Below are 26,300 nucleotides of genomic sequence, written 5' to 3'. Positions count from 1 at the left end.
ACCTCTACTTTTGTGGATTACACTGATGTTTATTTGATTAATTTATTCTCATTTGTCAGAAAATAAGATTTTGTTTTATACCAGAAAATAATATTTTGTTTTATAATAATTTACAATTCTAAGGTAATGTTTGGTCCAATTTTTTATCTACTATTCTTCTTCTTATAAGGAGATGGAGTGCCGAACACATTTTTTATAAAGCTCTTATTAAAAAAAGTAGCTTTTTTTAAGGCAAAAAATTAAATAAAAGGAGCTTGTAAAAAAGGCGTTGAAACCAACTTTTTTAGAGCTTAAAACATGTGGTCGCGGTTCGAATTCCAACGAAAGCATTTTTTTTTAAAATTGCGCTAGTGCAGTAAACGGCAATTTTTCAATTTTTTCTACGGTTCATAACATCTAGAGTTATGTTTTATTTTATTTTTTTCTTCTTTTGTTTACATCATTATTTTTGTAGATACTAGTTTTGTCCAACTTTTTATTTGTTTTGTATATTATATCTTATTTTACTATATAATGATTTTCAATAATAATATTATTAAACTATACACTATTATAGATGTTAAAACAACAATTAATCAATACGCATTATATATATATATATATATATATATATATATATATATATATATATATATATATATATATATATATATATATATATATATATATATATATATATAACTTTAATGAAAAAAATAAAATTAAAAATAACTCTAAAGTTTAAAAAATAATCCTAACCAAACAACTTTAACTTAATTTTAAAAGCTCTTATTTTTAACTTTAACTTTAAAGTAACTTTTAAGACTTAAAAAAGCCGGGCCAAACGAGCTCTAAATGTCATTTAGAAACTTAAAGTGAAATTACTTAATTTTTAGTTGTTCACTTATAAGTAGGGATGACAATTAGCGGATAGGTCTGGGAATAGGCTAGACCGGTCTACAGGAGCATATGGCCTAGCTTATATAAGGACAAATCAGGCTTATTTAACAAAAAGATCAGACTTAAGCTTTTTTAAAAGTCTATTTAATAAACTAGATCAGAATTAGGATATTAAAAAATTCTATGAAGTCTTATTGGCCGGCCTATATTTTCATGTATATTTAAAATATGCTAAATAGATCGGACTATATTTGCATATATATTAGAAAAAAGACTAAATATGCAAGCCTATATATGCATATATATATATATATATATATATATATATATATATATATATATATATATATATATATATATATATATATATATATATATATATATATATATATATATATATATATATATATATATATATATATATATATATATATATATATATATATATATATATATATTAGAATAGAGGTTAAATAGGTTGACCTATATATGCATATATAGATCGACTTATAAGGTTTCTTAAATAATATGGATTAATTGAAAACCATAATTTAAAATAGGCTTTTAAATAGACTTTCAGGTCACGCCAGACTTTTAAAAAGATCAGGCCAAAAAAGAAAGCATATTATAGGTCACAGGCCAGACTCAAGCCTTTCAAGTTTATCGTAGGCTAGACTCAGACCTTATAAAGTCTAGCCTAGCCTATTTCCACCCCTATTAGTGGGTATCAGCTGCGGATTTGGATGTTTTAAATATTACTATCTGGTATATCAATATTCACCCTAGTTTATATCTGCACATGAATACTCCTTCAGTCAAAAAAATGATTTTTTTTAAATAAATTGCTAAGTAAGATGTAAAACGATTTTCTAATTGGTTGTTGGTTATAGAAAATATGAGAGAGGATAAATTAAATGTAATTTGTATTTAATTTTACTTTAAAAAAGATAAAAGTTGATTTTTTTTGTCTTATATTTTGGAACAACAAAAATATATTTTATCTCTTATACTTTAGAACGGTGGAATTTGTTGTAGTTTCTAATATATCCTTATATTTTATTTTCCAATATCTTATTAAATTTAATAAAAAGGATATTATAGTAAATTTAATCAATATTTTATATAAAATATAAAAAATTAGCTACACTTGATTAAATTTTTTATTAATTGTGAAAACCATTTTTTTGGCTTATAAATGTGATCGGAGGGGGTATATTTTATTTATATTATTAATAAAAATATATTTATCTATTTAAAAATTAATATTAAATTATTTTCTCCATCTCATAATAAATGTCTTATTTGAGTTGTGCGCGGTTCTTAAGAAAATTATTAAATGTGTGAAATTTAATAATAAAATTAGTTTTATTTACTAAAATATTCTTATTTGTTATAGTTAATGGAGTAGTTGAAAAGAGTGAAAGGTAATAAATAAAAGTATAATAGTTGAAAAAAATTAATAAATACTATATTGATATTGTAAAAAGACTTTTATTTTGAAACTTGAAAAAGTCTAAATCAGACACTTTTTATAAGATGGAGGAAGTATTATTTATTTAATATAAATGTTTATTTATTTTACTATTCAAAGATAACTCTTTACAAAATATTGTTATTAAAAATTTAAAATAATATGATATTTTTTAATTGAACTATTAAATTTTATTAGAAATGCGGATAACGGGTATGAGTATTAATATATCAATAGGGCATAGATACATGTGTTAAGGTTGGAGTCCTCAAAGCGGGCATGGGTTCAGATATAGAGATTTTTTTTTTTAAAATTGCGAGATATAGTACTCCGATCAAAACTTACTCATTGTCATCCATGCTCACGTGGGTTAAAATGAGGGAGATATGAAGGTGGATTTTGTAACTTACTTGTATCTTTCATGATTTGGTGCTTGGTCGTCTGGCCAAGATAGGGCAATTGCAAGTTGTGAGAACTAGTTAATATCTCTTGTATTTCAATTATAGTTTTTTTTTAATAAAATAGAAGTCTTATGTCTTATTACCGTGTGGGTTTAACTCTTGTCAAACACATAATTTTATTAAAAAATTATATTTAAAATATTTATTTTAAAAGTGATTTTAGGTTTCTAAACAAGTTTGACAGACTCTGTTTTTGTGCATCGTCAAAGGGCGGTTCGTGGAAACACTCACATCCTCGTATTTAAGATTAGAATGTGTGTATCTTAATTTGATGTCATATTTATTTTTTTCATATTAAGGTTTTAGGATTTTGTTGATCTATAATCTTCTATGTGGTGTAGTTGTCCAAATAATAAACTATCGTCAAATTGGATAAAATCGGTTTTTGTGCACCGTTGAAGGGTGGTATATGAAATTTGCTTAATTTAATATTAGAATTTGTGTATCTTATTTGATGTCTTGTTTTTTTTTTATAGCAACGTTTTAGGATTTTTAGAACATGTAATCTTCTATGTAAGGTAGTTGTCCAATAATAAACTATTGTCAAAAGATAATTTGTTTTATGATTTGATGGACTTGGTTCAATCATTTGTCCTAATCAGTTTTTTTTTTGGACAAGTCTATACTTGGTCACAAAATGTGACCAATCTATTTGAGATCCTTTTGATGACGTCAAAATTGGGTGATTTTAATCATCTTCCATAAAGTTTTCCAAAAAAATTTAAACCTTTAGGGAATTTTATATTGGGTTGGACTATGGTTATTTCTTGGCCTTGTGTCTAGGCCGAAATAGTAATTCTCAAGTCTAATTCGTGAAACTGAGTCGAGGGTTGCCTTTGTATTTTTTCCAGAAATGGTCTGCGAACGAGATTCTATTAGTCACGATCTTTGCGGAATTGACTTTGTAAGTCTTATAATTTTGTTATGAGCTGCAAATGGGATTCTATTAGTCACGATCTTTGCGAATTTAAGTTTAATTGTCTTATAATTTTGTTATGAGTTGTCATTGTGGCCCTATAGAACTGTATGGTTTTGGTGTCGCAGGTTTATGCTGGTTTATTCTTTATTTTATATAGTATGTGAACTCAAGTTTCCTCATTTTCTTATAAACATCTCACTATTTATGGTTTGATTCTTTTGTTGGATCCAATTTCTTTTACCAAGTTATTTCCCAAACAATTGGGTTTTATTATTGTTGTTAAGGAATTTTGCATCGTGCATATTTTTGGCAAGCACCTTTTTCTACATTTTTTTGTATTATGAAAATGTGTGTTTCATGTTTGCGTCTATTTTTTTGCGACTATTGATGGTGGTGTTGACATCCAAACCTAGTTGTGTTGATCTTATTCCGTGATGGTATTGACCTTTACCCACAGGGGTGTTGGCGACGGTGAAGTTTGCCTCTGCTTATTCCTCTTATCCTCTCCCTCGTTAGTTTTTCTTTAGTGTTTATCATAGTCTTGAGGATTATTAGTCTCAAGGAAAATGGGGAAGATGCATGGTTCGGTAGGGGTAATCTCAATGTTTGATGGATTAATTTTGAGCAGGTATTTACGGTAAACTTTGTTTCCCCTTGTAGGACATGTTGTGCTTATTGAGTTATCTGTCTTGGAAAACTTGTCGTACCTACGAAGTTATTTGATAGCCTGCAATATTTTGATTTCTTAACGTACTTTGGAAATCCTGATGAATGGGTTGGAGTCTTTTTTTGGGAAAAGGTGATCAGATATGTGAGAGATAACCCCTATCGGTTCCCCGTGTAAGACGTTACTATCCATAATAATGGTCTTTGGTTATCGTTTATCATTTTTTAGCGCCATTTACAATCAAGTTTCTTGTTGACTCCCTCACAAGTTTACCCTTGTATTAAATTGACATGTGAGCTCTCCAATATATATGGATACTTATCTCAAAGTGAAACCTCATGCTTGAGTATTTTACACCACGTTCAATCTTAAACGGGAGTTCCTCAGACATACCCAAGGTTTATTTAATTTCTCGTCAGTGTTCCTAGTTTTTTATGCTTTCATTATGTTCATTTGATGAATTTTATGGCATTTTGTACTTCTTTCTCCTCTTTCCAATATCTCGCACGAGTCGAAGTGCATTTTCTACACGTCTTGCAAGTCATGCTTAAAATAATTTTAATCGAGTGACCATTTTAAGGAAAATTAGAAGGACTTATGTTTTAGACCATAGAGGTTTAAGGATGATGAAACAAAGTATTTTAGGATACTAAGGGACTATATAGAGTCTGTGAGTAGGCAGACCCCAACATGCTGCCTAGATTTAGTGCCCTCATTTTTGCCAAAGAAGATGACGCTACACTTGTGTTAGGTGTGTAATAATCTTTCTTTATCTTGCAATATTTTTTTCTTACTTCTTCACTGTCTTTATTTTGTTTTCAAATTGATATGGCGGGCAAGAATATGCTGGTGGAGAATATGAGATTCGAATGGTTGAAAAAAGGATTGAATGGACCATTCCTCTGAAAACAAATTTTCAAAAAAAAATTCTTCGAAAACTAAAGTTTTATAAACAGGTTCAAAATTAACATGTGTAAACAAAATATAGTAGATGTTTTATATAACATACGATTAATTCAGTGTCGCAATTAACATATATTATCATAAATCACAACAATTAAGAAGGATGAAGTTTCTTAGACAAGAAATTCAAAATTTATCATAAATAAATTTTAACACAAACCTCAAATTGAATTTAATTAATCCAATGATCAATCTAACAACAGTAGTTCATATACACTATTTCTAAAAATGAATATCCAAATGACTAGATGTATCACATACTTACACTTAGATAATAAATCACTATTAGCAGATAAAATTTATCATCCAATGATTCTAATAAGCAGTAAATCCTAGGGCATCCAGTCTATGGTGGAACATGAGAGAGAGAGACAGGGGGGAGAGATAGTACACTAGGATTGTATTTGTTCAATGAATTTGTCCTTGTTTTGCGCTTAGTCTAGTCTTTAGTGGCAAGCCATTGAAAATTCGTAGGGTCTTCCAAAATTTTGGAAATAAATGTATAGAGTTTCTGGTTACAACAGAAAATTAGACAACACTGAACAGTTCAAAGCCAATTAATGTTTAATCCAAAACAAGTTTAAATATAAATTTCCCTTATGTCATAGCAGAACACTCGAAGTTTCAAAACTACTTCCCAATCCATATCCAACAATCTCCAAATATGTTGCACAATTGTCCTTCTAATGCCGGCATGCTTCCTGCATACCACATCATTCCTGACATTCATAGAATCCGTTCGAACCTCCACTCTTAAGAAATTCATACTATGAGCTAGTTTGAGCCCTTCCAACAGCCCCCAAAGTTCTGCAACATATACATCTCCTCTTCCAATAATCTTCGAAAATCCCATCAACCATTCTCCATCCTTTCCTCTTATAACCCTCCACATCTGATGTCACCATCTTTGCAAGCTACATCCATGTTTAAACATACCCAACCCTTCTCTGGAGGATGCCAACCCTGTTGTCTAGAATCACTATGGCTATTCTCATTCATCTGGACCATAGAAACATCTCCTGGTACTTGTTCCACCAATTTCCTATCACAATAACCGGCCGCACGAAGCCTTCATCATGCTTCTCTTTATTTCGCCACTGCCAAGCTGTATGACACCCGGTTGCCCATAATCTACTCCACTTTGTTTGCATTTGGTTTCGTCGATTTTCACGAATATTTACCGCAATCCAATCCTGCAAATTATACATAAAAAATCTGTGCATGTGGCTACGATGCACTACATGAATCCATAAGGATTTGATAAGTTTACAGTCACGAAGGACATGTAAAATCCTCTCCGGACAATCCCCGCAATGCTGACACCATCTCGTTCCCAGCCCCATTAATTTCATAAATGAATCGATGGACAAGATACATACAAGTCGAAAAGAAAGAGTGAGGAAGAAGCCAAGGTAAAGAGAAAATAATATCAACTCCAGTCATTTTCACTGACGCAGTCATCCAGTAACGGAAAGCGGCATCTAACTCATTCACATAACTACTCGCACCTTTTCAATTTAACTATGAGATATTTTGCTTCATACTCCTTAGAATAATCTAAAATAGTTGCAACTAGGACATTTTAAAAAATCCATAAAACTGAACTGAACCATCAAACCGAATTGAACCGTAGTTAAATAACCGAATCATTTTTTTTATTAATAGACTAAATCATAATTTATTTAATGGTTTGATACTGAACCATAGTTAATCAAATCTGAAGTGAACCAAACCACAATTAACTATGTAGTATGGTATTAGTTGACTTATGTTAACTTTGGTTCAAGTTTTTTTAGCAATAAATTTATTTTTAGTATAAAAATTTAATTTCTTAGAAAATTAACTTTTTTAACAATTAATAATATTTAATTCTTTTAATGTAGATAAGTATAAAATAATCTAAAGGTTCAACCAATTAAGTAAAAAATTCCATTTCTGACTATGATTACTATGCATACATAGAACTTTTAAATTTCTTAGATTAGTAACAGACAATGAACAGCTAACACTTAATGGTGCATACATAATCTACTGATGCATACATAATTTACTGGTTGCTTTGAAAAAATTACTTAAAACTTGATTTGAGCAATATGATTTACGATAACATTTAACTTGTTTAATTTTTTATTTTGTATCTTAATGAAACAAATTATGTAAAAAAACACTTATAAAAATAGTAATGACTTTCCATTAAAAAAAATTTAAAAAAATATAACAGTTCTAACAAACGGCTCTTTTAAAAATTATTGTTTCTTAACGGTTTGGAACTTATAACCAGTGTACCGAACCAATTATTTGGTTCAGTTCAGTTTTGAAAAAATTTAATCCGTTTGGTTCAGTTCATATAAATATTTATTATGGTTCGATTCAGTACAGTTCAAGTTTTTTAATTAACTATACCATGACCAGCCCTAGTTGCAATTTAGTTATATGGATGGGAATACGTTGTGCCGAATTAAACAGACGAATTAAAAATATCAAAACCTAAGCCTGATATATGATTTATTATTGATTTATTTTTGGACCTGAGTCAGGTCTTTTAAAAGTTTGATTGAGTTGTTAGCCTATTTAAAAACTTATTTTATTTAAGAGAAATGCTAACCAGTGCCCTTAGGGCAATTTTTAAATGATTAAAGTGGTAAAATTTTATTAAAATGCGTGTATTTAATGCATTGAAATTGTATTGAAAATTACAATGTTAACTTTTATAAAGAATATTTTCTTTATTTAGTATGCTTAAAGAGTGCCTTGAGGGCACTGGTTAGCAAAACCCTTTATTTAAACATATATAAATAAGTAATTCAATTAATATTTTTATAAATTAACAAATTAAAAGATGAATAGTATTTATTTGTATTTATTTATATGAGTTTATCTATTAGCATAAGTATTGTGAAACTATTCATTTAAAAATAACTTATGATAAAATTCATAAGATGTTATCAACTTATTTAATAAGTTCTTTAAGATAGTTAAATTAAATTATTCCGACTACTTGTTAGACAATTCAAGTACCAATAGAATTAGAATTTGCTCGTAAGAGGTCTTGGCTTGGTCCCTCTCTTACACTACAAAAAAAAAGCCTCAGTAGTGACGTGAATATCACGCCACAAACCAAAAAAACACATCACAAACCAATATTTGCGAAGTGAAAATTCACGTCGCAGGAGGCAAGGTGGCAACTTTTAGTGACGTGATTTTCACTTCACTATTTAGTGAAGTGAAAATCACGTCGCAAACTTTGGATCAGATATTAATGCATTTTCAGTCAGAGCAGGCGTAGCAGCGTTTGGGTCAGAAAAGCATCTTTAGTTGCGACGTGATTTACATGTCACTACTTAGTGACATGGCAATCACGTCACTAAATTTGCCTAGGAGTCAACTGAAATGCGCATTTAATGTCTAATGTTGCGACGTGATTTTCATGTCACTACTTAGTGACATGGAAATCACGTCACTAATATTTTTTTTTTTTGCAAAAAACCAAATATATATATATATATATATATATATATATATATATATATATATATATATATATATATATATATATATATATATATATATATATATATATATATATATATATATATATATATATATAATAAATAAACTAAATATATTAAAATTTATAAAATTTATAAATTAATTCAATAAACTAAATATAAATCTAATATTAAAATTAAGAAAGTAAAATTATAAATCTAATATTACTAAATAATGTAATTATAATTTAATTAATAGTTTACACAAATTCAAAATTAAAAGTTATAACAACAAAATAAAAACTAAACTAAATCAACAATCAATTCGGGTCGGGAAACTCATCCTCATTTAGATTTTCCTGATCAGTCGGCGCAGAACCCCCCATATTTTGGTTTCCACCAAAAGATTGCATAAATTGTCGCATTTGTGCCTCCATATCCGATTGTCTTTTCGCCAAGACCTCCATTTCCCGCTGATGCTCACTCCGCATTGCCATCATTTGGGCCTCCATTTGGGCTTTCAGTGCCGCTTCACGTTCCGCCGCCTCACGCCTCACCTCATTTATCGCCAATTGTCTTATAGTGTCTCTCTGTTCATCTGTTAAAGTTACAGGACGTGAACCTCCTTCCTCGTCGAGAACTCTTTGATATAGAGTTCTATCATCAGATCTCAAGGTGCCTGCCAAATTTCCACCACCAAAAAAAACCCGTTAGGCCCCTTGCCGCCAATGACTTTACTCTAAAGATAAAAATCTACATCTGGATGAAGCGGCTCTCCCGGTCTTGGAGTATACTGAGGATTAGCAGTCAGAAATTGTACAAACAATGCCTGATAATCATCCTACACATACAAAAAAAAGTTAAATATAATTTAGTTGCCACATGAATTTCATGCCACAAATTTAGTTGCCACATGATTTTCACGCCACAACATGTCACATGCCACATGAAAATTATAACACATACATTCTACCTGTCAGAATTAATTAATAAATCAGAATAATAATACCGATTTAATTCATACATTATAACACATACATTCTACCTGTCGGAATTAATTAATAAATCAGAATAATAATCCCGATTTAACTCATACATTATAACACATACATTCTAACTTTGATCACCAATTTGATTCATATATATCAACACTTTATCGGCACTTCACAATCACCACCAAATACATCACAATTCATCGCTTAAAGAAATACCGATAGCTTAACCAAATATAATACGGATAGCTTAACCAAATATAATACCCAACTTTAACCAAATAATACCGATAGCTTAACCAAATATAATACGGATAGCTTAACCAAATATAATACCCAACTTTAACCAAATAATACCGATAGCTTAACCAAATATAATACGGATAGCTTAACCAAATATAATACTCAACTTAACCAAATAATACCGATAGCTTAACCAAATATAATACCGATAGCTTAACCAAATAATACAGATAGCTTAAAAAATAATACCGATAGCTTAAATAACTTACCATAGCTTTTTGTGTACGACTGTCAACAAAAGCTCCTGTTTTCTTTTTCCGAGTCCTCGCAACCAGCTCGGTCATAAGTGGAGGTCTATTTAATTCCTTAGTCTAAATAACAAAATAAACTATAATTAATAATATCAATTATTAATTGAAATTATAACTTTGAGAAGTGGTAATAATTCTTACCATGCGACGAACATGCTCAGCAGTGCTTATACTTCCAACAGCATTAAGGCAACCACCCTTTTCAGATGCTCTCATCTTCTTTGCATTTTCAGATTTGGCCGCAAACTCATCACTCTCCCAATATTTAAGAAGTTCCCGAAAGATTTCTTCTCCTATCCAACTAGGACGGATGCCATGAAGTTCCCAACGCTTTCTAACACGTCGTAGCATGTCAGAAAGTCGCCTTGCAGTTCTATCATAATAATTTTTTTTAATCTGTCTCTCTTTCATTGGTTCCCACACACATTTTTCCTGCATTAAAAGTAGATAAAATAAAAGTTAGATAATTGTAGTGAAAAGTTATTTAAATAACAATAACTTAAACAATAAATTAAGTATACCTGAAATTTCACAAACCAATGATCTCTATCACCGCCCTTAACATCTTTAAAAGTCTTTATAAGCTTTTTATAATTCTGCTGAATTATATAACTTATAACTTTGGCAGCAGTCCGACTCGGCGTGAATCTAAACAACATTAATTGAATTAACATTAATTATAAAGTTATAAAAAATGGAAACGTATACTTAAATAAAAATTGATAAATAAGAAACTTACGAGTTTCCTTCGGGCCAAATAAAAAATCTCCCGTCAATGATATGAATCTGACTCGGATCATCATCCCCTCGAAGATCGCTCCCATCCAACTGATCATCCGCAGTCTCATCCTCCGCCTGATCATCATCCTGTGGGGGCACATGTGGGGGATGTGGGGAGGGACCAGTCTGTGTGGGAGGTGGAAAACTAGATCCTCCAGTCTGCTGGAAAGATGAGGGACTAGTCTGTGTGGGAGGTGGAAAACCAAATCCTCCGGTCTGCTGGAAGGATGGGGGCACATGTGTCTCCTGGAAGGATGGGGGCATCTGTGTCTGCTGGAAGGATGGGGGCATCTGTGTCTGCTGGAAGGATGGGTAACCAGGTGGTGGTGGGGTAATAAAAGACGGACTGTCATATGGATACTGAGAGGAGAGTAGTGGCAGAAAACCCTGAGTACTGGCCATGGACATACGATTAACCTGACTCTGCGGGGGAGGATACGTGGCCAACTGAGGTGACTGACATACTACTAATCGTGGGCGTTGGTGCTTCTTCTTACCACTATCATCAGCTACACCCTTACCTTTATCAAGTCGGGGTGGCATTTTACCTATTTATAGAGATTACACAATTAATATAAATATATTCAGCAAATGGTTCACTAAGTAAAATTATAAAAATATAATCTCAACAATTGGTTGTCATTAACACATTCAATACATAGTTCATTAAGTGAAATTATAAAAATACATTTTCAACAACACATATTCATTATTCTAAATCTTCGTGCTCGTCATCCACATCATTCTCATCATTTGATGTGATATTGTCCTCAGATGCAATATCTTCATGCTCTTCATCCAATATAGACGAATCAACTAGATGCCCCTCAATCATTGTATCAGACAAACTTGTAGTTTGTTCATCTGCAACCACATCATTAATTTGTTCCACTTCATCAACTTGGAAAGCAAGATCTTCTTCCACTAGATCGTCAGATTCAATATGACCCATTGGTTTTGTTTTTATGACAACACACCACCCTCGTTTACGTGGCACAAATGAAGGATAAGGAACATAGTAAACTTGCCTAACAATATGTGACATTATGAAAGGGTCATACTCTTTGTACCTCCGGTCCATTTGAATCTCAACAGTATCATATGTCCTATCTATTTTTGTGCCTCTAGTTGGATCATACCATTCACAATAAAACAAGACAACTTTATTTTCTGAGTCCAAGTAAGTGTACACCAACTCATAGATATGTTTGACAAAACCATAGAAGTCATCTTCACCACCATCTGTAACTCCTTTCACAAAAACACCACTGTTTATGGTCTTTTTCCCTTCAGTCCATGTATGAGTGTGAAATTTATATCCATTCACGAAGTATGTGTGCCATTCATTTGCGCTTTGAATAGGGCCTTGAGACAAGTTTCTCAAATGGAGTATTTCGGGAGTCGGTGCAACAATGCTATATATTCTCTCCTTAAACCATGCTGGGAATTGAGCATGGATGACACCAGATGTTGATTGTACACCGGTAGTATGAAAATAGGTGTTGTTGAATTCCCTAAAAAGAAACACATTATAAGTTTCAGAGTAATGAGTTTTATGATTGTAAAGAAAATTAAAAGTTAGGGGTATGTATACTTACTCAAGAAATGGTTTAACTTCAACGCAGTTGATCAAGACATGAACATGGGCAGATTGCATTTCTTGTTGAGTCAACCAATGCACACCCTTTTTTCCAGATGGACGGCCTGGAAGCCCGAAGACCGATAAAGTGAATTGACTCCTTTCACTAACATTGACCGGATTTCGAATGATTCTTGGAGTTAACATCAAATGCTTGAAATAGTGACTGCAAAAATGTGATGTTTCTCGATGCAAGTAATGTGCACATATCGATCCTTCAACTCTAGCCTTATTTTTTACTGATCGTTTTGAATCACCCATGAACCTTTCAAACGGATACATCCACCTATATTGAACAGGTCCTCCAAGATAAGCTTCATAGGCGAGATGCACAGGTAAATGTTCCATGGAGTCAAAAAAACCAGGCGGAAATACTTGTTCCAACTTGCATAGAATGACTGGAATATTTCGATCCAACTTAATGACGTCATCTACTTTTAAAGCTGAAGCACAAATATCTCTGAAAAATTGACTAATTTCGGTCAGTGGATTAAGCACATGTTTAGGTAGAGAACCAAATGCAATTGGTAGCAATTGTTCCATAAAAACATGGCAATCATGACTTTTCATACCATGCAACTTCCCAGTGTTGGCATCGGCACACCTTGCTAAATTTGAAGAATAGCCGTCGGGCATTCTCAATTCTTTTAACCATCGACAAACCGCTTTACCTTCTTGGGAGGTCAGACTGAAACAAGCCTTTGGTTTCAATAATTTCCCATTTGGTTAAGGCTTCAACTCCAACTCTTTTCGATTGCACCATTTTTCCATGTCATGTCTAGCCTTCTCATTATCTTTCGTCTTGTCTTTAACATCCATCACAGTGTTAAATACATTATCAAAAAAATTCTTCTCAATATGCATAACATCTAGATTATGGCGCAACAAATTATCTTTCCAATATGGAAGATCCCAAAATATACTTCTCTTTGTCCAATTGTGATCGACCCCATATCCTTCAATTCTACATGCCTTTCCAGTATCTGTAATTTTTGGTAGCCCACAAACTTTATCCCATACAGCACCTGGTGACAATCGGGGCGGAGGCATATCTGTTACCTGTTTGTCTTTTATGAAATTTGTCTTGTTCTTTCTATACGGATGATTTTTTGGTAGAAATCTGCGGTGACAGTCAAACCACGAGCTTTTCCCCCCTTTATCCAACGTAAACGCCTTCGTCTCTTTCATACAATGCGGGCAACCCATTCTGCCATGTGTACCCCAACCAGACAACATGCCATATGCTGGAAAGTCGTTGATGGTCCACATCAAGGCAGCTCGCATAGTAAAATTTTGTTTACGTGATATATCATAAGTCCATTCTCCACCAATCCACAACCTCTTCAAATCATCAATTAAAGGTTGTAAATACACATCAATTCCGGCTTTTGGACTCGAAGGTCCTGGAATGACGCACGTCAAAAACATATATGGTTTTGTCATGCACATCTCGGGAGGAAGGTTGTAAGGGGTTACAATAACTGACCAACAAGAATACGCACTTCCCGACGCTTGAACATAAGGAGCAAAACCATCTGAGCATAATCCAAGCCTGACATTTCTAGGTTCTGCGGCAAAATCAGGATGTATTCGATCAAAGTGTTTCCATGCCTCGCCATCAGATGGATGCCGCATAGTGTCTGGACTTGTTTTGTTTGTAGGATGCCATGTCATCTGACTTGCACTGTGCATTGAAGCAAACATTCTTTTTAACCTTGGAATTATCGGAAGATAAAACATGGACTTTTCTGCTACACGGTCTTGATTAGTGTTAATGGCTCTACTGCGAACTTTATATCTTGGACTCATACAAAATTTGCATTCCTCCAACAATCCATCCTGAGTACCAAACTCATTGTCATAAAACAACATACAACCATTAATGCAACAATCAATCTTTCTTACTCTTAAGCCCAACTTCGACACCAACTTCTTTGCTTCATAAAATGTTGTAGGTAAGTTGTCTTTCATTGCAGTTGAGTCCAACATCATTTTTACAAAGAATTCCAAACACTGATCAGGAACATTCCAATTTGACTTGGCGGCCAATAATCTCACACACATTGATAACTTGGAGTCAGACGAACCGTCAAACAACGGCGTATTCATCTCATTCAACAATTGATAAAATCTCTGCGCTTCTTCGTTCGGCATCTCTTCCCCATCACAATCTTCAGGTTGATCATAGGTCACATTCACACCAAAAGCATCCTCAACCATGTCACCGATCTGATTAAAGTTTTCCACATATTCAATAGGCGGTCTTTCCTCATATTCCATTGACGGACGACTACTTGAAGCATGCGTACTGCTAGTCTCTGGTACGTTACTCGGCAATTTTTCACCATTAAACGTCCAGACCCAATAATTTTCCATGAAACCCCTTCTATACAAATGCCTGACCACTTCATCTGGGTCACTAATTATAGGTCTACATTCACATTTAAGACAGGGACACCTAACTCCTCCTTCGCTTCGACAACATTCTTGAGCAAACGCCCACGTGATAAACCCGTTAACTCCTTCTATAAAATTGGGTTTAAGTGCACGTCTTCCTGGTTCCACTCTATCGTACATCCAACTACGATAATACAAATAATATTCCATACTGCACATATATCCAATCGTCATTCTCTTTTTAATAACAATAATTAAACATGTACTTATATCAACTATAAGTAAATAATTAAACATTTACTTATATCAACTATAAGTAAATATTTAAACATTTAATTATATCAACTATAAACAAAATATTATTATATTATTTTTCAAAACAAAATAATATACTTCACACTATAATAAACATTTTTAAAACAAAATAATATATTATTTTTTAATAACTATATGTAGTAACCTTCATTTAAAATGTTGTTTAAAAAATACTAATTCACACTATTTTGTTCTTAACAAACTTATTATTCCTTTTAAGAAATATAAAATATAATTCTAATCCATTGTATTTTATTTTAAATATATACCTAATATATTTCATTTCTAATAACATTAATTTCATTTCTATTTTGTTCATCAATTTTTATGATCTCTAATCATCAAAATTCAATTATACCAAATATACAAACTTATTATACCTAATATATTTCATCAATTTTTCATCATCTCTAATCATCAAAATTAAATATTCAATTAAAATTTAATATTCAATCTATTCAATCTATTTCAACTCTAATCATCAATTTTTTTACTCTAATTTACAATCTAATTTTCAACTCTAATTTTCTACAAACTTAATTTACTACAAAACTAACATCCATCAATTTTAACCTTCAATATAATTTTCTACAAACCTAATTTTCTACAATCTAATTCATCAATAAAAAAAATCCTAAAAAAAATAAAATGCCAAAATTACCTCTATCTTCCTCTATCAATCTTCAAATATCTTCAAATATCTTCCTCTAATCTTCAATCACAAATATTACTCCTAAAAAAAGTTTATAACACAAACAAATAAATTATAAAAATTAAAACGAAATTAACAAATTAAAACGAAAATGAGGAAGAGATTTCATACTTACCTTGAATGGGGAAGAGATTTTGGGAGAAAATGAGGAAGAAGGGTTGGAGAAAATGGGGAAGAAGGATTGGAGGAAATGAGGAAGAAGAGAAAGAAATGGGGGAAGAAAGAGTTCTCGAACGAGGGAGGGGAAGAAGCTTTTTGGCAAATGTAATAAAGAGTTTAGCGACGTGATTTTCACGTGTCTAGGTTGCGAAGTGAAAATCACGTCGCAACTTCTTAAAGCAATAATTGTGTCAGTCAACGTTCAGCATTAAATATGGCGTGGTATACAAAAAATAGTTGCGACGTGAAATACACGCCGCAACAAAAAAAAAATGAAAATTTGAAATTCCCCCCTTTGAAATGCCCCCTTTGTCAGACTACTTTATCTGTTTTCAAATTTTTTTAATTTATTTAAGTGTTGCGACGTATTTTTCATTTCGCAACTTTTTAAAAAAAATAATATTTAAAGACACCCCATGCGCCAACGTTCGTTTTAGTTTTTTAATATAAAAACCCTATAGTGACGTGATTATCACGTCGCAACTCACTTTTTTGAGCCACGTGATAATCACGTCGCAACATTTTATTATCACGTCGCAACTCACTTTTTTAAGCCACGTGATAATCACGTCGCAACATTTAAGTGGCTATATCACACTTTTGTTGTAGTGTTATGTGTTTGCAATCCTTTTTTCTTTTTATTATATATTTTGGTTTATCAAAAAAAAAATATAATAGTAAAATTATTCATACTTATTTTTATAAATTGATTTGATAAATTTAAAAGATTTTTTTTCTTTTAAAATTTATCCTTTAACTAAATAAAATTATAAAAAAAACTAATTGGCCTAACATATAAAAACTTAGTAAAATTAAATTAAATTAAATTAGAGAATAACAATAAACTTAGTTAAGCATATTGTACATGTATAAATGTTTTGTGTATGATTAGACAAAAAATAATTTATATTCGTTTTCTGTTTTATCCAAACTCCTTCCCACCTCTTTCGTTTCAACTACTAGGAAGCAACCTACTGTGCAAGGGATCAAAAAGAAGTAGATTATGATTTTAATAAATAATAAATAAAGAGAAAAAAGTACAAGAGTTATATTTGGACGGCGAAAGTGTACACGTGGCGTCAACAGTCTAATAAGACATTGAACACGTAACTGTGAACACGGAGCACTTTCTGTGGGGCCCAAACATAAGATACACAAAATCTGTTTGTTTAAATGATTCGCCGTCGGCGAACCAAAACCATGACTCCTAAACTCATTAATTAATTAGTAATATCGTAATAAAGAACTCAATCAGTCCACTATCTAATTCGCGTTTGTGTCGGAATGGTTCTTAATTAGAAAAATGTACTAGTACTATATACTATGTCATGCGGTAGAAAGATAAACAATCTATAATATAAGAAAAATAATGGTTCTGGAAAAGTCAAAAATACCCTTATTTAATTTTTTGACACCACATTAAAATTGTGGTTTTTTGGTCTTTGCACCATAATGTTCTTATTTTACTATTAAAATAATACAACTCTTATATTTATTCTAATTTATCAAATCTCTCTCATTCTCTATTTTTTTTCTCTATCATCACTTTCTCACTTCTTTCTTCCAAAAAAAAATTATTATTGATATACTTTTTTTTATATATGAAAAAATGATATTTATAATCGAAATATTTTTTAATAAATAATAATATACGAGAAAAATTTATTCAAAAAATCTATTATTGATCTAAATATTTTTACATACGAAAATTTAATATTGATCCAAATATTTTGTAAATGATACCTAAATAAATATAATATTTGTATACAGAACAAATTTATTATTTATGAAAAATTGTATTTATCCTCCAAATATTTTTTATTCATACACAGGAAAAAATCTACTATTGATCTAAATATTTTTAAATACGAAATTTACTATTGATCCAAATATTTTTGTAAATGATACCTAAAAAAAATGAAATTTGTATACGGGAAAAAATCTCATTATTTATCTAAATATTTTTATATACGAAAAATGTTATTTATGATTTAAATATTTTTTATTCAAAAATAGAATAGGCCAAAAGATCTATTATTGATCTAAATATTTTTATATACAAAAATTTGATATTAATCTAAATATTTTTGTAAATAACACCCAAACAAAACTAATATTTGTATATGGAAAAAATCTATTTTTTTACAAAAAAATTGTATTTATAATTCAAACATTTTTATTCTAAAATGGTATACGGGAAAATAATCTACTATTGATCTAAATATTTTTATATACGAAATTTACTATCGATCAAAATATTTTTGTAAATATTTGCCTAAACAAAACTGAGGTCTGTATATGTGAAAAAAATCTATTATTGATCTAACTATTTTTATATACGAGAAATATTATTTATGATCAAATATTTTTGTAAATATTTTCCTAAACAAAAATGAGGTTTGTATACGGGAAAAAATCTATTATTGATCTAAATATTTTTATATACGAGAAATAGTATTTATGATCAAATATTTTTGATCCAAAAATGGTATACGGGAAAAAATTTATTATTGATCTAAATATTTTTTATACGAAAATTTAATATTGATCCAAATATTTTTGTAAATGATACCTAAATAAAAATAATATTTGTATTATTATTTACGAAAAATGTTATTTATGATCCAAATATTATTTATTCAAAAATGGTATACGGGAAAAAAATCAACTGTTGATGTAAATATTTTTATATACAAAATTATTATGGATCCAAATATTTTTTTAAATGATACCTAAACAAAAATGAGGTCTGTATACGGGAAAAATCTATTATTGACCTAAATATTTTTATATACAAAAAATGGTATTTATGATCAAATATTTCCGATCCAAAAATCGTATACGGGAAAAACTATATTATTTTGATCTAAATATTTTAATATACGAAAATTTAATATTGATCCAAATAATTTTGTAAATGATACCTAAACAAAAATAATATTTGTATACGAAAAAAATCTATTATTTACGAAAAATAGTATATATGACCCAAATATCTTTTATTCAAAAATGGTATACGGGAAAAAAATTATTATTGAGTAAATATTTTTATATATGAAATTTACTATTGATCTAAATATTTTTGTAAATGTTACCTAAACAAAAATGAAGTGTGTATACGGAAAAAAAATCTATTATTGATCTAAATATTTTTACATACGAGAAATGGTATTTATGGTTAAATATTTTTAATCCAAAAATGGTATACCGGAAAAAATCTATTATTGATCTAAATATTTTTATATACGAAATAATCAATTATTTATCTAATTTTTTTTCTTTTTTAATATTATCATTTAAAATAAATGATGTATCCAAATTCGCGTAACCGAACAATATTGAATATTAACGGAAATCTGAAGTTACTAATTAAAATATTTTTTATTAACAAGAACATGAAGTTACGCATCACAATATTGAATATTAACGGAACATGAAGTTACTTATCATAATATTGAATATTAACGTAAACATGAAGTTACTAATCACAATATTCATAATTAACAGGAATATGAAGCTACTGATTAAAATATTTTTTATTAACGGGGACATGAATTTACTGATCACAATATTGAATATTACGGGAACATGAAGTTACTGATTAAAATATTTTTTATTAACGGGGACATGAAGTTACTGATCACAATATTGAATATTAACGGAAACCTGAAGTTACTGATTAAAATATTGAATATTAACGGGAACATGAAGTTACTGATCACAATATTGAATATTAACGAGAACTAAAGTTACTGATTAAAATATTGAATATTAAGGGAACATGAAAGTTTCTGATCAAAATAGTGAATATTAACGAGAACATGAAGTTATTAATCACAATATTGAATATTAACGAGAACCTGAAGTTACTGATTAAAATATTGAATATTAACGGGAACATGAAATTATTTATCTCAATATTGAATATTAACGGGAACATGTAGTTACTGGTCACAATATTGAATATTAACGGGAACTTGAAGTTACTAACTAAAATATTTAATATTAATATGAACACGAAGTTACTGATCAAAATATTGAATATTAACGGAAACATGAAGTTACCGATCAAAATATTTTGAAATTAATGGGAATGGATTTATTGAGCAAAATATTAAATATTAACGGAAATGTGAAGTTACAAAAGGCTATTTAGACATTATTTAATTTTGGTGATTTCAATTTTGTTTCTGATTTTTTTTAGACACAATTTAATATTAATTGTTCTTATTTTTTTCACAAAATGTTAATTACTTTTAATATAATTTTTTTCTATTAAAAATTATATATCTTAAACAAATGCGCGTCCCATACCAGAACCCGTGCGTCGCGAACGCACGGGTTTGTTACTAGTTCATTTGGAAAATCTTCTTTTCTACGGGTGTCAATTCTAAGTTGTTGATTTTCGTAATTTTTCATACTCGATCTCATAAGGTATCATATTGAATCTTGTTTAACATTCAAAATAAGAGATGTGATGATATAAAATATTATTGGGTTAAATGTGTTTTCTCTCTCTCCCTCTGTGTTATTCTTGTAATATTTTACAGATTTTTTTTGTAATTTTAAATTTTTGTTTGGCTTAATTGAAATTTAATCATTTAAATTTTTTTAAAATTTGATTTTCTTATTCTAAAAATTTGTTTTTTTTATTTAAAGAATTTTAGCCCACTTTCAATTTAAGATAAAATTTTAATGACTTGACAATGCATTTGATTACACATGTATCCAAATTAGTTATGTTTCATTTTTTATTATTCTTATTTGATGACTTTTAATTAAATTTTATTTGAATAATTAATAGGAAAAAAATGTTTTTGTACCTATAGCTGTTATATGTTGTATATTAATTAGTGATTTATACAATTAAAGGTTAATATTAATTTACACCCGGTAATATAAGCGTGTTTCGGTTTACCTCCACCGTTGTCAAATGCAGATTTTGGCAACGATTTTTTTGAAAAAACTGTTGGTAAAAGATAGGAAGGGGGAAAAACAAAATTTGCTAATATTACAGAAAGTGAATTATTATTAACCCTTCAATTAATTAGTGATTTGATATACTTTGACAAAGTTATTTTAAGCATCGTTTATAAAGATAAAATAGGCAACTGTTTTAAAGTCCTAATATGAAATAGAAGTTGAACGTGTATATATTGGAACTTATGCTAATGAAATACAAACTGTATTTTTTTCCATAAAAACAATAATCTTCCAAAAAATCATTATGGCATCAAAGTTAGGTCATGATAGAAAAAAAATTCATGGAAAAAATTGAGAAGATTGAGGTGGTTAGGGGTGGCAAACGAGCATGTCCGTCCCGTTTAGTTCTGCCTCACGAAAATCCGTAAAAAAAATGGGACGGGACAGGGCGGGCATAGTTAAGAGTGTAGGCCTAAAATCTTGGCCCTCTCTGCAAAAAAATGAAGGCGGGGCGGGATAAATCCGCGGATACTACACCTTTTAAGTCTAAAAATGCAAAAACTTATGTTAATTTTCATGCCCGCATAAAAAATGGGGCGGGGCAGTCACATTAAAGGGTGAGTGCCTATAACCTTGGCCTGTCCCGCACTAAAGTGCGGCAAAACAGGCATGTCCAACGGGCCGGGCCCGTTTTGCCACCCCTAGAGGTGGTAAAGAAGATACCATCGTTGTATGATCTAAATTCGAATGTCAACCCAGGCAGTATAATCGCTCAAGTCCAACTTCGGGTGAAAATTATGACAAATATGCAAAAAATATAAGGACCTCGTTACATGCACGACGAAAATTGGGCTTCGTCAAATGAACTATAAAGAAGTTGAATGAGTAATCACAAGAAATGGAGGATTAGTAGACTATTTAATCGATGGTGGTGTCTTGGATCTTAAACACCATTGAAGCTTATTTACGTTATACTATTTCCAATATAGAGAAGGCAAAGGAACTTTAGGACGACATTAAAAAGCGATTTTCAGTTGCAAACAGGCCAAGGATTCAACGCCTGAAATCTGAACTTGCTGAATGTAAACATGAAGGATTGTCCATGGTGAACTTATGTAAAATTGGAGAAACAATGGGAAGAAGAGAAAATGCATTAGTTCTTGATAGAATTAGGTGATGTGTTATACAGAACAACTTGCTCTAGCATCATTGCAACATATCTATTGCCATTATTGAATCGAGTATATGTTATATTGATTCAAGATGAACGCGTGAAGGCCATAGATAGGACTACGGAAGAACAAACAGAGATTTTTGGTTTAACTGTGCAGACCGGTGGCAGAGCGAGAGGACATAGAGACACAAAAGACAAATGCATGATATGTTCGAACTACAATCGGACAAGGCATAATACCATGGGTTATTTTCAAATTTTTGAATATCCAAATTGGTGGGGGGATAGGCCATGACATGAAGCCAAAGTAGTTGCTCGAAGGAAAAGAACCAACAAGGACGTAATGCAAATTCTGGATGCGGCAGAGGCATGGTTGTGTGAGCAAATGATGGCTAATCAATTATTGGAAGAACAATGGAGGCATTAACAGATGTAGATAAAGGAGGACTGGCCGGATTGGACATGGAGCACTGAGCATAGAGTAATGGAAAATTCAGTCTGACTCGAATCCAACTGAACAACCCCAAAACTCACAAACTCCCATACTTCTAACTCAAATCAAGAAGTAAAATTTTGAAAAAAAATTAATGAAATAATTAATGCTTTGAAGAATGGATTTTAATGAGAAGCACAATTTGGATTATGATTTTTAATGATAAACAACTTTAATGAAAATGTTCAAAATGGTTTTTAATGCAAACACATGGTGATGCATGAATGAATGATTGGTGCATATATAAATACAATGAATGGACGAAATAATAATAGATTGATGCATTGAATGGTTGAATGATTAAGGCATGAGATGCAGAAACATATAACATACACATACATATTTCAAACAGAAAAAACATCTAGACACTCAAATAATTATAACATGTTTACTCAAAAAGAGTTAACAAGGGTTGGAATGATCATACAAATTTAGACAATCTCTACTTAACTTGATGCACACAAAAACTACTATTAATCAACAAGAATATCATAAGCGAAAATACGATCAATTATACACTAATTGGATACAACTCCTCTTGAACGTCTACAGAATACTATCAGACTCTCCTTCATAAGGCTTTAGATGAACTTTGAACAATGGTGGTTTAATTATCACTGACTGACACATCTTATCAATCCCGAATAAGTGTTTAAACTCTTTGATGATTATTAGTAGTTCAAGGAACACATTTCTACCCTTAAATATTTTGTATTTGTTAAAACTTCAGAGAATCGTTGCCAATAGTCCCAAAGTACCTTCATCTTCTTTTTACGATAACCTTGGAAGAATAGATCACTTAGAAGATGTTTTATGTTTCTTTTTGTTATCTTTCAAAAACTTCAAGCACGTTGTTGTGTGAGTGTAGAATCATCTTTAAGTGGGATCAATAAAAGCAAACTTAAAGACACAGTGCTAGGTTTCTAGTTACACTACACATACTCCAATCCACGACTAGCCTCGCACATTTGGGTTCTAATTACTTCTCTTATTTAAAGAAATGAGTCTGCCATTTCCCATGTATTCAAATCCTCTCTCATTCAAACATCACTTTCCAATCTTATACTTACTTGATTATTGGAGTGTTAACCTTGCATATCATTCCCCTCTCCACCGCATTGGAAGCTCAGAACCACCGTAACAAGCTCTGCATCCTGACTTTCTAATCAATTCTAATTCCATTACTGATCAATACAAATGTTTGGAGCCAAACCCGAGTCATGGATGGATTTATTTTTCAACTGTTGGCGCATTCCTACAATATGACAATGATGGACTGCACGACCTAGGTATTCAGATATATAGCAATGGGATTCTGACCCTTTTTTCTCCACACTATTTCCACGACTTTTAATATTTTCTTTGTGTAAAGCTCTTCTTAGATTCTTCCAAGTTCAACTCCACCCTTCATCATTCGCCAACTCAAAGTAGGTATTGAATTTCCCCTTTTTCTTCATCCTTTTGTTTTCTTGAATGGAAATAATTAGAGATTTAAACGAGAATAGGGATGTCATAGAACCCTCTACTGATTTGAAGTGTATAGAGATATTGAGGCATTGTGTTATAAATGCAAGGCGTTTTAATAGGAAAAATGATTACAAACTTCTTAAATTAAGGATGTTTGGCAATATGATAGTAGTTCTGATTCGAATAATGATAATGATCCTTTTTCCAAATTATTTCCCAGGAAGATCAAGACTGTTGATGGCGTCTAACTCTTTTAAATGTTTGGGAGTTGAAGATTACGAGACAATTTATGCAACCCAAGAGAAAGTGGGCTCATTTCATAAGAGCTTAAATTTATCTGGCTCACAGGATAAAAAAAATATCATCATAGAAACTTGTTCTAAGTAATAAAAGCACATATGGCATCCCCTTGTGACTTTGAGGGACGAACTCTTCTATATGAACTTCCTTGTCATCCACGACTTTGGGGGTGTTAATCTCTTTTACAATGTTTGAGTCAGAGGTTCTTAGAATCATCAACTTTTCCCATTCTCAAATATCGCTTAATGGATAAGCCTTTATCAGGTCATTTGAGATCTTATGTATGAATTTAGAACTCTCTCTTATTGTGGACATATTATTCTCCTTCTATGATCAAAGAGATAACATTAATGACTAGTGTGGAGACAAGAGTCAGAGGCTTCCGGCAAAATGCTACTTATTATAGGAAAGATATTTAATGCATCATTCTCAACAAAAGTGACTTTCCATCAAGACTTTTTACTTGCTCTGGCCAACAGTCGACCTAGAGGCGCACACTGGAAACCCTCGACCTACAAAGTATAGACAAGGACTTGAAGGGAACTGTTCTGAAATGTTGGCAAGAGCCATAGCGAATGGCTCAAGAGCGACATCAAGTGACAGAGTGCATGAAGCTCTAATTAAAAAAATAATATTTTCCTAAAATTTTTTTGAAACAGATTCATTGTCTAAATCTTTATATTTTCATCATAGAGAAGAAAGTTCAAGAGTATGCTAGTGCCACTAAACCAGATGCTATAGTGAGTATTCCATCTAGAGAAATTTGTCTTATCAAGTGGAATTCACCCTCTAGAGGGTGGGTTAAATTGAATTCAGATGGAGCTTGCTTAGAGGATGGAAGAGAAGGGTGTTGAGGTATATTAAAGTTAGTGAAGTTGCGTGTTTTGGAGTCTTTGCTTAGAACTTGGGCGCGTGTAATGTGTTCGTGGCAGAATTGTGGGGGTGTATGAAAGTTTTCTTCTTGCCCAAAAGTTTGGGGTGCAGGCTATTGAGATAAATGTGGATTCGATGAAAGTTGTTAGAAGTGTAAAAAATAGTAACATTAAGAGGGTGTTGATTAATAAGATAAAGTCCCTGATTGAGTTAGAGTGGGAGGTTGAGCTTCATCATATCAATAGAGAAAAAATAGTTGTGCAAACATAATTGTGAAAAGTGGTATTAACTTAGAGGACATATACATTTTCTTTGATGAGTGTCCTCTTCAATGGAATCATCTGCTTGAAGCTGATCGCGGGGGCTTGTCGTTTCTCTGTCTAGTTGTTGTGTAGTTTCTTTGTTTGAGCTTAGGCCCTTCCTTTTACCAAAAAAAATTCTTCATATTTTAATATCTTCAAAATTTTATTTTTAAAAGGCGGTCCAAATTCTATGTTTTTGATGTTTTGTATTTTTAATATATTTTTTGTCCAATGATAAAAAAATTGAACTCTAAAATTTAGGGCCTTAAAAATTTGGATTTGATAGTGTTGGAGATCTTGTTCCACATGCTAATAATTTGCTCATAACTTGATAAAGTAATTAAAATGTTTGGTAAAATTAACTGTTTAAAT

At 31.1% G+C, this 26,300-nt stretch overlaps 1 protein-coding gene across 1 annotated transcript; it reads right to left on the bottom strand.

Annotated features, from left to right (window-relative positions):
• Positions 1-9,587: 9,587 nt before the first annotated feature.
• On the bottom strand, positions 9,588-10,748 carry LOC131605335 (uncharacterized). Its single transcript, XM_058877707.1, has 3 exons — positions 10,536-10,748; positions 10,353-10,454; positions 9,588-9,689 (listed from the first exon to the last, which is right to left on the bottom strand). Exons 1-3 carry the CDS (start codon positions 10,743-10,745, stop codon positions 9,588-9,590), a joined length of 414 nt encoding a protein of 137 aa, XP_058733690.1. The 5' UTR covers positions 10,746-10,748.
• Positions 10,749-26,300: the final 15,552 nt, after the last annotated feature.

The sequence above is a fragment of the Vicia villosa genome, linkage group LG5 (assembly GCF_029867415.1).
Source record: "Vicia villosa cultivar HV-30 ecotype Madison, WI linkage group LG5, Vvil1.0, whole genome shotgun sequence".
Classification (NCBI taxonomy): domain Eukaryota; kingdom Viridiplantae; phylum Streptophyta; class Magnoliopsida; order Fabales; family Fabaceae; genus Vicia; species Vicia villosa.
Note: the sequence above shows the minus strand (reverse complement) of the source record. Positions and strands in the feature narration are given on the sequence as shown.